This window comes from Oncorhynchus kisutch, linkage group LG10 (assembly GCF_002021735.2).
Source record: "Oncorhynchus kisutch isolate 150728-3 linkage group LG10, Okis_V2, whole genome shotgun sequence".
NCBI lineage: Eukaryota > Metazoa > Chordata > Actinopteri > Salmoniformes > Salmonidae > Oncorhynchus > Oncorhynchus kisutch.
In genome coordinates, this window is record NC_034183.2 from 34,471,849 (window position 1) to 34,488,544 (window position 16,696).

General features: G+C 43.2%; 1 protein-coding gene across 11 annotated transcripts in view; it reads left to right on the forward strand.

Annotated features, from left to right (window-relative positions):
* LOC109898078 (receptor-type tyrosine-protein phosphatase F-like) overlaps positions 1-16,696 on the forward strand; it is a 405,249-nt gene that overhangs the window by 267,596 nt on the left and 120,957 nt on the right. For 6 of the 11 annotated variants that reach the window (XM_031833586.1, XM_031833587.1, XM_031833581.1 and 3 more), the window contains exons 5-7: positions 1,174-1,362; positions 4,852-4,869; positions 7,724-7,834. In XM_031833586.1, coding sequence (XP_031689446.1) covers positions 1,174-1,362; positions 4,852-4,869; positions 7,724-7,834 — 318 coding nt within the window. The remainder of the gene's footprint in view (positions 1-1,173; positions 1,363-4,851; positions 4,870-7,723; positions 7,835-16,696) is intronic. The other 5 variants (XM_031833590.1, XM_031833591.1, XM_031833584.1 and 2 more) reach the window with 1 other exon arrangement.

Below are 16,696 nucleotides of genomic sequence, written 5' to 3' on the forward strand. Positions count from 1 at the left end.
CGACCAGGAGACCCGTGAGGCGGCGCACAATTGGCCCTGGGTCATCCGGGTTAGGGGAGGGTTTGGCCGGCTAGGATGTCCTTATCCCATCGCGCTCTAGTGACTACTTGTGGCGGGCCGGGCGCATGCACACTGACTTCGGTTGCCAGTTGTACGTGTTTCCTCCGACATATTGGTGAGGCTGGCTTCCGGGTGTGTCAAGAAGCACTGTGGCTCGGCGGGGTCGTGTTTCGGAGGACACTTTGCTCTCAACCTTCGCCTCTCCCAAGTCCGTACCGGAGTTGCAGCGATGGGACAAGACTCCAATTGGATATCATGAAAAAGGGGTAAAAAGTACAACAACCAAAAAGTTTATGCCTGGTACTGATCCTCGTCCTGGTCCTGTCTTCACCAGTTTAATTACAGTATATACTGTAGATATCCTAAGCTTCTGCGTCAGTTAAGTCAAGGTCCTTCCAACTTATTTCCTTCAGAGCTTTCCTTTTCCAGAGTACCTGGAGATGGGGTGTATTTCCTCTTTTCACACACAAGGGAGAAGGAGGGAAGCATGGAAAGTGATTTCAGGCATAGATTGTGTTACGTTTTTATGCAGAATTTGGCAGAGGCTGGCATTTGACCACACTTATCCTTCCAGATGATCATACCTGGGAAAGCAGGGGACCCTCTCTATCTGAATGCAATTCATCCAGAGTGAAATTGCGTCTCGCACTCCAGCCTCACTCTCCACAGATCCATGACGAGAAATTCCTTAGGTGGATTAGTCACGCCTTGGCCTAGCGATATTTACATTGGGGATGTATTTCACAGTGTTTTAAAGGCAACCACCTCACTGCAGCTCAAGGCTGTGGGATGAACAGGCCAATCACAGAGGAGAGCACAGACCATGACTGATGGGGTGGTCTCACATATCAAGATGTGAAGGAAAGAAGTCACAGGCTGTGTGTGTGCGTGTGTGCGTGTGCGCACGTGTGTGTATGTGTGTGTGTGTGTGTGAGAGAGAATGCATTTAATGGATGACTGGTGCCTTCGTTCAGTGTTTCTCAACTTTTATATACCAGGGACGACCAGCAAGCTATGTTCACTCGTGTCAGGGTCCACTTACCTTAAAACTATCATTGTATTATATACAGTATATCATATACACTAACCACCACTCTCTCTCTGTGTCTCCAGAGGACCAGATTCCCCATGGGTTCCCCACCATAGATATGGGACCCCAGCTGAAGGTTGTAGAGCGGACCCGTACAGCCACCATGCTGTGTGCTGCCAGTGGCAACCCCGACCCAGAGATCTCCTGGTTCAAGGACTTCCTCCCTGTAGATATCAACAGCAGCAACGGAAGAATCAAACAGCTCCGCTCAGGTACAGAGTCTCCGCACAGTCCCCACATACTGTACATGGTTATTTCTGAGAAACACACACACACACACACACACACACACACACACACAGTATTTTGCACCATGTCAAACACACCCAATAAAATCACTGAAATTCAATATATATTCCAACGCTGTGTTGAACAATGATGTGAATATACATTTACTTGTGTAGAATGTATTTTTTACATTTAAAATGTAATTGCCAAATCACTCCTTAAAGTTGTGAATAAATGTTTTTCTACATTCATTTAACTGCATACAGCTTTGTAATTCCCCCAGTGGCTCCTGAAAGGGATTGCTGCTGCTGTTCTGTGCCTGTGGTGCCTTCAGTACCAGATGCAGGCAGCCATTCGTCTTAAAATGATAACCAACCACAAGGCTCAGTACAACTCAGAAAGGTGGCCCTTTTCCAAGCACTGATTTAGTCAGTAAGGCAGGCACAGCAAAGCTGTCCGGCTGTGCACTTTATACCTTTGTACTATAGGCCTATATAGGCCTAGGCCCCTCCCTACAGTCAGTTTTGAGGGGGAAACAGTTCACAAATATGTTGGAGTCTGGGTCCCTACTCCCTAAACCCTTAGCATCAATGCAACCTCCAAAAGCATTCCAGATAGGCATCAACTCTTGAACCCCAGCTCTGGCAGCATAGAATATAATATAGAAACAGAGGTATAATTGCAGTGTTTCACCTCTGGCTCCTATCCACAGACACAGAGAGAGGAAAGGCTGAGAGAAGCTGTAGGATATCTCTGGTCTGCATTGTAAATGGCACCGTATCCCCTGTATAGAACTCTATAGGGCTCTGGTCAAAAGCAGTGCACTATAAAGGGATATAAAGAGAGTAGGATGCCATTTGGGACACAGACTATGTGTAGCTTTGAAGCCTGTGGAAGCTGGAGGATTTCCCCAGGCAGGCTTCAGCTGCAGAGGCCTCAGGTGAAGACAGATCCTCCCGCCATGATGTATTATTAACATGACAGCACAGCAATTTTCTTCAATTTGGTTCATAGCGCTGGCTTGCCTTCCTCGTCACACATCGTCTGCATTCCGAACTGTAACCTTATTCCCATCATAGTGCCCTACTTTTGACCAGAGCCCTGGGTTCTGGTCAAAAGTAGGGCACTATGTAGGGAAAAGTGTACCATTTTGGATGCACAATAATCCCACTGCAGTCAAGCCCAAATGGGCATGTCTCTTTTTTCTCTTCTTGTTTAAGTGCTGCCCGTTCGCTAAATGTCTGTCAGAGGTCAACTTGACATTCAAGCAATTTATTTGTTCCAATACAATTCATTACGCGCTCGTGAGATTACATTTGCTCATAAATTAGTATCCCTATTATAGGACCTTTTATCCATCAAGGAATGCTAATAGCCAAAATTTTCCATTTGAGACCTTTGCACTCTGGTAGCAAATGAAAGACAAGTCAGTATGTGTCCTTTGTGTCAAATGAAGCTCAGAGCTCTATCCCCCGTCTACTAAGGCTGGATCCCAAATGGCATGCTATTCCCTACATAGGGTGACATTTGGGATGCAGTCTTAAACATGTCATTGTCTCCCGGTAATTACCGATAGGCTTGTCCAAACCAGGAAGTCTGGCCCCTGACATCGATCAACACTGTTTACAATGCAGGCCACACAAAAAGCAAACAGACACTCATCCTGACACTCCTCCTCTGCTGTCCTGGGGATCTGATAGGGAGGAAGAGAGGTGTGGGAGAGGAGTAGGAGTGGAAGAGGAGGAGGATTAGTGTCTCTAGAAGTGGCTAAACCTCTATCCTTTCCGGTAAATACTCCTGGAGTAGCAGGTGCACCAGGCCACGGCTCTGTGTGTGGAGTAGTCACTCAAACTCTTCTGGGTCCTCCTGACTCACCAGGGTTGGATCCCAAATGTCACATTTACCTCTTTATAGTGCACCTCATTCCCTTTATAGTGCAATACTTTTGAAAGGGGCTTTATTCAAATGTAGTACACTATATAGGAAATAGAGGGTCATTAGGGACACAGCCTAGGTGATTGGTGATTCTCTCCACTGCAGCCTGCTAGTAACATAATTAGCTGAGTTGTATTATGCCATCCTTGAATTATTATGAATATGTATATGGATAATGATGACATGATAAAATGTGTTAAATATATACGGTCATAATATTATGTCCTTGTGAAGGCAGAGCATGGACTAATTAAATCCACGGTAATAGGTTATTGTTGTGCATTAACCCCAATGTATTTCTTCAACATATAGGAAAATGAATACCTGCCTACTGTATCCAGGATATTGCGAAAACATAATAAAGTACTATTATTTTTCACAATTTACCTAGTACCTGCTACACTGAAATCTGTCATGGACAAAGCATGTGATATTCATACTGAACCAACCTGGGCTCAGTACATGGAGGCTGTATGTCTGTCCTGGCAGGTCTCAGCGTAGACCCAGTCCTCTTTAAGCTGCTGATGACCTCATCAACATGGGACACACAGCTTTTAGGGGGCTCTCCGTCCTCTTTTCTCAAACCCTCTCCTCCACCTCTATTCTCCTGTTTAATGAGTGGATACTGGTTTGGATTTATTATCCAGATCGTGTGTATCTGTATAGTAACCAAACCGACTCCTCCAACGTTTGTCGCATATGACTAAATATGCCCAAATGACCCCGTACTAACAACTACAAAAATAATCAATGAAATCAAACAATATATTATTTATGCAGCTAATTAGTTAGAGGGTGGTCCACAAAACAAAAGAATAACACTGCATCCACCTAAGACTTTCTCACGAAATGCAGCAGCTATATCACAACTTGGGCTATTGTATTCCAGGGCACAGGTTTCTTAGTATTACATCAGATACTGTTGTAGCCTGTGTTGGTGTTAACCTCGTTACGACAGGAAGCTGAACAGCCCAGATTAGTTAACCTGTCTAGAGTTAGTCTGTAGACCTTATCAGAATGTCTTCGGTAACAGCCAGAAACAGGCCTGTTTTGGGTGAACGGCAGATCACTATTCAAGGTTGATGTTGATGGCCAGGTGTTAACACGAACAAGCAGGTGGGGAGAATAAGTAGCTTTGCAATCATAGCAGACCCGTAGCTCAGTAGCACAAATAGCCAGGTGTACAGCATAAAAAATGATGGGGAGAAAACAAATATCCAGGTGTAGATAACATAAAGAGTCCGGATTATAGCACACAGCAGGCAAGTGCAGAGCAGAAGTAGAATCTTGCCCCTTAGTCGGGTTTACCACTCTGTTACCACTCTGGTACTCTCACCCAACACAACAAAACACAAAATTGTGTAATATCCAGAAATTTAAAAAGCTATATTTTTTATAAACGTGTTGAGGGAGAAATAGCTTCTGGAATTCAATACTCAAGTTCTTCTTCAGTCTGCGGTTTCTTCTTTTTATTCTTCCTTTCATCTTTGTACTAATGCTTCTCTCTAATCTTATTTGCATTCAAATTACCTCTCCAGGTGGTACACCAATCAGAGGTAAGAATGCTGGGTACACAAAAAACTGTCCACTCACGTCATCCTTCCTGTCCTCCTCCTCATTATCCTCCTCCATTCCCTCCTCCTTTCACCTCACAATGTCCTCATCACCAGTTGTCTCACTCTCTCTCTGGGCCCTGACTCCTTCTCCACATCAGTACTTTGTAAGTCTGTCTGGTCAATGGCACCTCTAAAAACACAAACATCAAATAACGAATCTACAAAATCCTTACTACACATCCCACTCAAATTAAACCGTCTTAACGTTCACCTAAGAAAACTGTAACCTCATAGAAAGATGGACCTGCTTAAACTGTAGATTAACAAAACATATGATTCATATTTTGAATGGCAGCTCTATCCTGAGTGTGGATCGTGATCTCTTGACCACTCTTTCAGTTTTTATATTCCTAGACTCCTCGCGATGAGCCTGACATTACTGTATTTCCATTCCCAACGTATGGCGGGATTGACACCTGCTATGATTAGTAGTCTGTGATGTGTTTTAGAGGTGGTCAACGATGACCCCTGTCTGAGCACTGTCCTAAGAGGCTGTAGTCAGAGGCAGGAAGGAGGAAGAGGTACTAGATTGCATTATTAAAGATTCAACTTTTTTGGGCAGAGTGAGAGTGGAGCTTCTGGCAGCTAGCTACACTCTTTATTGAGGGTCCTAGAATCTCCATGTCTGCGCCTCAAATGGCACCCTATTTCCTACATAGTGCCCTAGTCAAAAAGTAGTGCAGTATGAATAGGGTGCCATTGGGGAAGAAGACCATCTCTCTGACTGAGAAGTTGTCTTATACCTCTGGCTCATTTTATACAAGGGAGAAAAGCGAGAGCAGGCTTTGGTGATTGGGTCAGTAGGAACTTCCCAATTTGCCTACTGCTCACCTCGTCGTCTCTCTCCAGAGATAAAAAACATCTCATCTCATCAAGGGGTCTCACTGCCATGAAAAAGTGCTGAAAGGAAACGTGTTCCAAATGGCACCTTATTCACTATATTGCGTAACTTTTGACCGGAGCCCAATGGGCCCTTGACAAAAGTAGTGCACTGTGCCGCAAGATCCAATTAAAGAGGAATGGAAAAGGATAATACATATTCCAGATGTAACTATGAGGCAATATCCAGCCACTGCTGCATCCCTCTGCTCTCCGCACATCGGAAACAGGATTGCCCTAGCCTACACCAAGCGTTGATCACTAGAAGTTAAGGCTAGAGGGAGAAAGCTAAGAGCTTGGAAAGAGAACTGTACGTCGAAGAAAGTATGTGTGTGTGTGGGGGGGGGGGGTATGAATGAGCCAATCGGAGGCTTGTCTGCGTATATGTGACGTTTGTAGCAGCAGGATACACATCTCAGGCAGAATCCTCTAGATGATTGTAACATGGTGGCTGCTGGAGGAAGATATCTCTGGGCGCCCATCCATCTCACCTAACTCCAGATTCACATGGATGTCACCACACACTTTTTTTTATTTTTCTATGTCCAAATGTTATCAGCAGTTGTGTGACAAACTCATCCCATATGATGCATTTCAGATTCCTTTCTGAAATATATTCTCACATTTATTTTCTATTAATATTCCGCCACTGATCTCAAACTGCATGATGTGTGTAACATCACGATCAAGAGCATCCCTGTACATGAACACCAGACACACAGTCATGTTGTCTGTCAAAATCGATCCAGAGTTGACTGTATATGAATAATTGTTCATTGTATAAAGGAAAATGCTTTGGTAAATGGTCAAAGAAAATGATAAACCACGTGATCACTCTGAGTGAGCAGGAACAGGTAAGTGTTATGTTCCTGATCCAGTCTTCATGTGTCGTCCGTTTTAGACAGGGACGGCCAAAGAGGACTGTCGACAAGAGTAGGAATAAAAGAGTCTTTCACTCCCCTAGTCTGTTTGAACTCATTTGTTTCCTCACTGTTTGAAAAATGGTTGCCGTCCCCACTGTCACTAACAGTAGAGCAGGTGATAAGAACTAATCAGTGGTGAACAAAGCAGAATTGATTAGTGATTTGTGGCTAGTTAATCTGTGAGGCTGAAGGCTGAAGCTTTGGCAGAGTGATGGGGAGATCGTTGAAGTACAGCAGAACTCTTAGAGATTCCCATCTCTCTGTACTGACGTTGTCATTACTCACAGAATGGCTTAGGCCTGTATTTGACTTTAGTATTGACAAGTGAGAAGATAAAGATAGGTTTTCTTGTTTATGAGACAGCAGGTTTAGAATTCCTCACTTTTAAATTACTGTATGTATTTTTCTTACTTGATTTGCTTTTCTCCTCTGTCCAGTCTTACTGTAACGTCAGGCTGAGCTATAGTTCCTGTTAATTACCACTTATGGGTACTTCATGAAACTTGATATTGCATCGTTTCTGCAGTATTTAGGTCCCTAATAAGAAGTGTACTGTCCTCTTACCTGTCTATGCTTTGGTCTTTCTCAATGTTGCCAAAATGTCTGTCTGCTGGATGGGTCTGTTTTCAAAACGTCAGTTGTTCTGATATATACTGTACGTGTATGAAAAGTCGGCTTGGTTATTTGTATTTTTGTTTTGGCAAGGTGTGTGTGTGTGTGTGTGTGTGTGTGTGTGTGTGTGTGTGTGTGTGTGTGTGTGAGAGAGAGAGTTTGAAGTAGTGTAAGTCTGAACACACATTTCAGTGTGCATTAACTGCATTTTGTCCTAAATGTCACCCTACTCCCTATATAGTGCACTACATTTGACCAGGGTGAATACGGCTCTGGTCAAAAATAGTGCACTATGTAGGGAATAGGGTGCCATTTGATATGCAAACCATGTATCCATCTGAGTGGACTCTGAACCTTGACAGTGTGTCCTCTCCCTTCAGGAGCTCTCCAAATAGAAAACAGCGAGGAGTCGGACCAGGGCAAGTACGAGTGTGTGGCGGTCAACAGCGCCGGGACCCGCTACTCGGCTCCAGCCAACCTATATGTGAGAGGTAAGAGCCCTCCCTGCCTGGCGAGCGGGTCAGTGCGAACAGTGGGGGCCATCCACCTGTCCATAAAGTATCTATTCTAATCTATCAGTTCCCTCACTGCTCTCTGGTCAAGCGCTAAAGACTAGTGTAACTAACCCACTCTACAGCTACACAACCAGGTCTGCTCTCTGGTCAAGTTAACCCACTCCTCTCCACAGCGAGCCTGGTCTAGCTATACAAATACTCCACATGGATCTATTCACTGTCTTGAAACTGACAAATGCCAACCAACTACTTCCTCACTGGAATAATAGAGCACCTACCCAGTCAACCAGTTAGTGAAAGGCTCAGCCTAACCTGTTGATGGCTGTTCTTGTTATGTCAATGTTTTGTCTATTCTCTGTGGGGGGTGTTTATTTTTCTGTATCTTTTCTTTTCTCCTGGGTGATTGTATACTCCCTATAGGGCTCTGGTAAAAAGCAATGCACTATATAGGGAATAGTGTGCCATTTGGGATGCAGACTTGGTGAAGTGGAGAGAGTTGTTATATGCTGGTGGTACATATGCAGTCTTGTAGACATACTGTGCATACAGGAAATAGACACCTCGTTGGTTACTGTCATCCTGAGTGTAGGAAATTCCCCTATCAACAGGATGCTATGCAGTCTATGGCTGCATCTCAAATCGCACTCTATCTCCTATTTAGTGCACTGCCTATTTGTTCTACTACTACAAAGCAAACAGGGCTGATGTCATATCAAACTCAACCCCCATGGTCTTTTAGAGAATAATGTTCGGCAGCAAAAATTCAATTAGCCTCTATTCCACCAACCAAAATCAGGTTCTCAAAGGCAATTTTCCACGATTCAACTCAAGTTGGTTCCTTGTGTCCCTGTTTTATGCATACCCACAGGTTTTTACCGTGCTCATTGCAAACACATCGGAAAAGTTCACCAAGGGCAAAGAATTAAGTTATTCACAACTTTTTAGGTTACTGATGTCACTTCTCCCCCACTCCCCCTCTCTGGCGCTCGAGGATGCCAGGCGACCCATTACGCACACCTGTCACCATCATTACGTGCATGAGCACTTCATGGGACTCACCTGGACTCTATGACTTAATTGATTGCCTCTCCTATATCTGTCACTTCCTCAGTTTCTTCCCCATGTCTGCATTTATGTCATTTTGTTACCCCTGTCCATCGTTTTGATCCCCCTGTCCAGACGCTGTTCTTCCAGATGCTGTTCTATGTTTGGTTATACAGTTGGAAGTTTACATGCACCTTAGCCAAATACATTTCAACTCAGTTTTTCACAATTCCTGGAATTTAATCCTAGTAAAAATTCCCCGCCGTTAGGATCACCACTTTATTTTAAGAATGTGAATAATAGTAGAGAGAATTATTTATTTCAGCTTTTATTTCTTTCATCACATTCCCAGTGGGTCAGAAGTTTACATACACTCAATTAGTATTTGGTAGCATTGCCTTTAAATTGTTTAACTTCGGTCAAACGTTTCGGGTAGCCTTCACACAATAAGTGTATGTAAACTTCCGACTTCAACTGTATGTCCGTTTATCCATTAATCCTCACTCCCTGTACTTGCTTCTCGTCTCCCAGCATCTGTCCTTACAGAATGCATCAGGGAGTTTTTTGTTTTTTGTTGGGGTTGGTGACGTCAGGCCCAGGTACCAGGGGTGCCTCAGCTGGCTCGTCGGGCTTCCATTCCTTAGCTGGCTCGAGAGTTTTTTTTGCTTTGGCTGGCTTGGCAGGCTCCCATCCCACGTCATTCCTCAGCCGGCTTGTCGGTCTCCCACGCCTCAGCCGGCTCATAAGGCTCCCATCCCACGTCATTCCTCAGCCGGCTTGTCGGTCTCCCACGCCTCAGCCGGCTCATAAGGCTCCCATCCCACGTCATTCCTCAGCCGGCTTGTCGGTCTCCCACGCCTCAGCCGGCTCATAAGGCTCCCATCCCACGTCATTCCTCAGCCGGCTTGTCGGTCTCCCACGCCTCAGCCGGCTCATAAGGCTCCCATCCCACGTCATTCCTCAGCCGGCTTGTCGGTCTCCCACGCCTCAGCCGGCTCATAAGGCTCCCATCCCACGTCATTCCTCAGCCGGCTTGTCGGTCTCCCACGCCTCAGCCGGCTCATAAGGCTCCCATCCCACGTCATTCCTCAGCCGGCTTGTCGGTCTCCCACGCCTCAGCCGGCTCATAAGGCTCCCATCCCACGTCATTCCTCAGCCGGCTTGTCGGTCTCCCACGCCTCAGCTGGCTCCTAAGGCTCCCATCCCACGTCATGTCTCAGCCGGCCCGTCAGACTCCCACGTCTCGGGCCGGCATGTCGAGCTAACACATCTTGGGCCAGCACGTCAGGCTCCTACGCCTCGGGCCGGCACCCCACACCTCAGGCCGGCACGCTGGGCTCCCACACCTCAGCTGGCTGGTCGGGCTCCCATCCCACGTCGAGCTAACACATCTCGGGCCGGCTCGTGGGTCTCCCACGCCTTGGGCTCCCAGGCCCGTCAGGCTCCCTTTATTGATTGCCTCCCCTATATCTGTCACTTCCTTAGATTCTTCCCAGTGTTTGCATTAATGTCGTTTTGATCCCCTGTCCAGGCGCTGTTCTTGTTTTGTTATATGTCAGTTTATCCATGAAATCTTCACTCCCTGTACTTACTTCTCGTCTCCTAGCGTCTGTCCTTATAACTGAGACCATTCTAATATATCTACATTGATCGTAAATTCCAATTTATCCATTTCCATAGAAAGAATATTTATTAATTAGTGTCTTTTTTAGGGGGTAGATGTTGAATGTTGCAGATAGATTGTAGCTTTCATCAATGTTTTTGTCTTCATCACTTCCCCAATCCCCATGTTTTTTTGCAAATATACATACATACATACATACATACATACATACATACAGTGCCTTGCAAAGGTCTTCACCCCCTTGGCGTTTTTCCTATTTTGTTTCATTACAATCTGTAATTTAAATAGATTTTTATGGATTTCATGTCATGGACATACACAAAATAGTAAAAATTGGTGAAGTGAAATGAAAAAAATAACTTTCAGAAAATCCTAAAAAATAAATAACGGGAAATTGGTACATGTATATGTATTCACCCCCTCTGCTATGAAGCCCCTAAATAAGATCTGGTGCAACCAATTACCTTCAGAAGTCACATAATTAGTTAAATAAAGTCCATCTGTGTGCAATCTAAGTGTCACATGATCTCAGTATATATATATATATATATATATATATATATATATATATATACACACCTGTTCTGAAAGGCCCCAGAGTCAGCAACACCACTAAGCAAGGGGCACCACCAAGCAAGCGACACTATGAAGACCAAAGAACTCCCCAAACTGGTCAAGGACAAAGTTGTGGAGAAGTACAGATCAGGGTTGGGTTATAAAACATATCCGAAACTTTGAACATCCTGTGGAGCACCATTAAATCCATTATAAAAAATGGAAAGAATATGGCACTACAACAAACCTGCCAAGAGAGGGCCCACCAAAACTCAGGGACCATGCAAGAGGGGCATTAATCAGACAGGCAACAAAGAGACCAAAGACAACCCTGAAGGAGCTGCAAAGTTCCGCAGTGGAGATTGGAGTATCTGTCCATAGGGCCACTTTAAGTCGTACACTCCACAGAGCTGGGCTTTATGGAAGAGTGGCCATTGCTTATGTCACGATCGTCTGAATGAATGGACCAAGGCGCAGCGTACTTCGAGTTCCACATGTTTAATAAATATGCAACTCACCAAAAACAATGCAGAAGAAAACGAAACATGACGTTCTGGGCTGATCACAGGCAGCTACACAAAAACAAGATCCCACAAACAACAGGTGGGAAAAGGCTGCCTAAATATGATCCCCAATCAGAGACAACGAAAGACAGCTGCCTCTGATTGGGAACCATACCAGGCCAACAAAGAAATAGAAAACATAGATTGCCCACCCTAGTCACACCCTGACCTAACCAAATAGAGAATTAAAAGGATCTCTAAGGTCAAGGCGTGACAGCTTAAAGAAAAAATAAATAAACACGTTTGGTATTCACCAAAAGTAATGTGGGAGACTCCCCAAACATATGGAAGAAGATACCCCGGGTTCAGATGAGACTATAATTGAGCTTTTCGGCCATCAAGGAAAATGCTATGTCTGGCGCAAACCCAACACCTCTCATCACCTTTAGAACACCATCATGCTGTGGCAATGTTTTTTCATCGGCAGGGACTGGAAAACTGGTCAGAATTGAAGGAATGTTGGATGGCTGGCACTAAATACAGGGAAATTGTTGAGGGAAACCTGTTTCAGTCTTCCAGAGATTTGAGACTGAGACGGAGGTTCACCTTCTAGCAGGACAATGATCCTAAGCATACTGCTAAAGCAACACTCAAGTGGTTTTAAGGGGAAACATTTAAATGTCTTGGAATGGCCTAGTCAAAGCCCAGAACTCAATCCAATTGAAAATCTGTGGTATGACTTAAAGATTGCTGTACACCAGCGGAACCCATCCAACTTGAAGGAGCTGGAGCAATTCTGACTTGAAGAATCGGCAAAAGATGTGCCAAGCTTATAGAGACATACTCCAAGAGACTTGCAGCTGTAATTTCTGCAAAAGGCGGCTCTACGAAAAGTTTTGAGTTTTTTGTCTTATTTCTTTTTTGTTTCACAAAAAGATTATTTTATATCTTCAGTGGTAGGCATGTTGTGTAAATCAAATTATACCAACCCCCCCCAAAAAAATCTTATTTTAATTCCAGGTTGTAAGGCAACAAAATAGGAAAAATGCCAAGTGGGGTGAATACTTTTGCAAGCCACTGTACATATAAATACATGTACATACATATATACTGTACCAGTCAAAAGTTTGGACACAACTACTCATTCAAGGGTTTTTCTTTATTTTCACTATTTTCTAAATTGTAGAGTAATGGTGAAGCCAGCAAAACTATGAAATAACACATATGGAATCATGTAGTAACCAACAAAATGTTTAACAAATCAAAATATATTTTAGATTCTTCAAAGTAGCCACCCTTTGCCTTGATGATAGCTTGCCACACTCTTGGCATTCTCTCAACCAGCTTCACCTGGAATGCTTTTTCAACAGTCTTGATATATGCTGAGCAGTTGTTGGCTGCTTTTCCTTCACTCTGCAGTCCAACTCATACCAAACCATCTTAAATGGGTTGAGGTCCTGGTTGAGGCCATGTCATCTGATGCAGCACTCCATCACTCTCCTTCTTGGTCAGATAGCCCTTACACAGTCTGGAGGTTTGTTGGATCATGTCCTGTTGAAAAACAGCTGATGGTCCCAGTCACCGCAAACCAGATGGGATGGCATATTGCTGCAGAATGCTGTGGTAGCCATGCTGGTTAAGTGTGCCTTGAATTCTAAATAAATCACAGAGAGTGTCAGCAGCAAAGCACCCCCACACAATCACACCTCCTCCATGCTTCACGGTGGGAACACACATGCAGGGATCATCCGTTCACCTACTCTGTGTCTCACAAAGACACGGCGGTTGGAAACAAAAATCTCAAATCTGGACTCCACCAGTCTAATGCCCATTGCTCGTGTTTCTTGGCCCAATCAAGTCTCTTCTTACTATTGGTGTCCTTTAGTAGTGGTTTCTTTGTAGCAATTCGACCATGAAGGCCTGATTCATGCAGTCCCCTCTGAAAAGTTGATGTTGAGATGTGTCTGTTACTTAAACTCTGTGAAGCATTTATTTGGGCTGCAATCTAAGGTGCAGTTAACTCTAATGAACTTATCCTCTGTAGCAGAGGTAACTCTGGGTCACAAGAACTTACGTTTATAAAAAGATCTAACACAACATTAGGTGATGATATATGGATAATTATGGATTTATAATCAGCTATAATGGGGCGGTCATTTTGGACGGGGAACACAGAATTAATTAGCATTTATTTGGGATGCATTCTGAGGTGCAGTTAACTCTAATGAACGTATCCTCTGGAGCAGAGGTAACTCTGGGTTTCCTTTCCTGTGGCGGTCCTCATGAGAGACAGTTTCATCATAACGCTTGATGGATTTGGGGACTGCACTTCAAGAAACTTTCAAAGTTCTTGAAATGTTCCGTATTGACTGACCTTCATGTCTTAAAGTAATGATGGACTGTCATTTCTCTTTGCTTATTTGAGCTGTTCTTACCATAACATGGACTTCGTCTTTTACCAAATAGGGCTATCTTCTGTATACCTCCCCTGCCTTGTCACAACACAACTGATTGGATTACATGCATTAAGAAGGAAATAACTTCCACAATTGTGCTTTTTATGAGGCACACCTGTTCATTGAAATGCATGCCAGGTGACTACCATCTGAAGCTTGTTGAGAGAATACCAAGAGTGTGCAAAGCTGTCGTTAAGGCAAAGGGTGGCTACTTTGAGGAATCTCAAATATAAAATATATTTTGATTTGTTTAACACTTTTTTTTACTTCATGATAAATCATGATATGTGTTATTTCATAGTTTAGATGTCTTCACTATTCTTCTACAATGTAGAAAATAGTACAAATAAAGAAAAACCTTGAATGAGTAGGTGTGTCCAAACATTTGGACTGGTACTGTATATACACATCTTTATTACTTTCTAACCTTACCACCCCTCCCCTAATTGGAGTAAACTAGTGAACAACAACGCTTATGCTTCTACTTCCAACTTATACATACTATATACATTTCATAGGCACAGTCTATTTTACAATAGTTACATTTAGTTTGTTTTTACCCCTGTCCTTCCTCTAACCTCAACCTCTTCAATCTATTTCTTTCACAAAAGTTCTGAACCTATATGCGTTTTACAGACACAGTATGTTTTACATTAGTTATCTTGTTATTCATTTTTATTATTCCCAACCTTCAGCTCCATTCAACCCCTCCCATCTATCGCTTAACACCATCCATGTTGAATATCTGGGTCGGCATTCTATGTTGTGTGTCTAGTTTGTCTGTTTCTATGTAAGGCCTGATATGGTTCTCAATCAGAGGCAGGTGTTAGTCATTGTCTCTGATTGGGAACCATATTTAGGTAGCTTGTTTTGTGTTGGGGTTTGTGGGTGGTTGTTTCCTGTCTTTGTGTTCTCTGCACAAGATAGGACTGTTTTGGGTTTTGCCACGTTTGTTGTTTTTGCAATTGTGTTCATGTTTAGTTTCTCTTATTAAAAACCATGAACTCTAACCACGCTGCATTTTGGTCCTCCTCTCCTTTGACGGAAGAAAGACGTTACAGTGCCACCCAGGAGGGAAAAAATATTACATTATTGATCGATTGACTATGACTTTTCCGATCACCCAGTAGTGCTATTTGTTGAGTTTGCTCCAGGTAAATGTTTGCAATTCTTCAGCCATTCCTAGACTTGTGAACAAAAACAAGCTACTTATGGACAGTACCAAAACAAATGATCTAATGATTCTGTCTCTTCGCAGATAAATCTGCAGAGCTGGGAAGGTTCTATCCCCTATATAACATTCTATTGGTTGTAAGAATTTTGTATACTGTATACGTTTTGAATCCGGCGTCATTTTGCATATTAGTTCATAAACCATGTGCCATGGAATTAGTATGTTGAAAATCCCAACTATTTTGCGATATCTATGGCACAGCTGTCAAATGTTTGGTCCTTAAATGAAACGGGTATACTTTTTTATTCATCACAATTTTCTTTAACCAATGTTGGTCTTTAATACATGGCCGACAGACAAGTTCCCTACTTTTTCCCCTTCCCCTTTCCTCTTAGTGTCATAATCAAGTCTTAATTTCTGTCATCACATCAATTACTTTGATCTTCAAATTATCTGTTAACTTGCTTCCGGTAGGATAATATGATTTTCTTGCAGAGGTATAATTCTAAAGTTAATTTCATATTCCCTCCAGCTAACTTCTTTAGATAACTTCAGCATCAAAGGCTTTTAATTAATTATTCAGGTATCTGACAGACCTATACCAGAGTATAAAAGCAATGTCCTAACCGGCACGGTTGTTACTAGTTACCACAGCCACATAGTCAGAATTGTCTACATTGTAAAAATTCATGAAATAAAAAAATTTGCCTTTTGGTCTTAATTTCAGGTTAGGATTAGGCATAAATTGAGAAGTATGGTTAAGGTTAGGGTGTGGTTAGGGTTAGGTTTTCAATCAGATTTTAAGAAAATAAAATTGTAGAAATGCCATAATTATTACTTTGTGGTAACTAGTGATAACCAACCTGCACTGCAGTGCATGCCTTCTGGGTAAATTGTCCCATGGTTGACCTCTGACCTACAGAGAGGAAACATCCTCTGGAGGTGTAAACCTGGTAACTACCTCTGTCAGCCCAGGTCGTAAATTCTCCCAGATTAATACATACATGACCCATTCAGTGATAAAAAGGAATGTGAGGAAAAACTCTTAGAAAAGATACATAGAATAGATATCTGTCATTCTCCTTGGTGCTGGGCTCTCCTTCGATCTTAGTTGCATCCCAAATGGCACCATATTCCCTACACCCTATTCTCTATGTAGTGCACTACTTTTGACCAAAGCCCTGGTTAAAATGTGTGCACTGTATAGGGAATGGGGTGTCATTTGGGACGCAGACCTTAACTCGGGACCAAGTGACAGAGGGAGTGCTGTCGCAGGGAATACAGATTTAGAATTGGTCCGGTTGATGAATGGCATTTAATATATATATGTATAAGTGTTCTGTAATCAGCCTGCACCTGCCCAGTGACAGAGTAAGACATGGTGTACTTGTTTGCTTGTGTGCGGACTATAAGTGTTTGTGAGTGTTTGTGTGTGTGCGCACATGCGCATGTGACCATCCTGCAGCATGTGTGTAGGTGTAT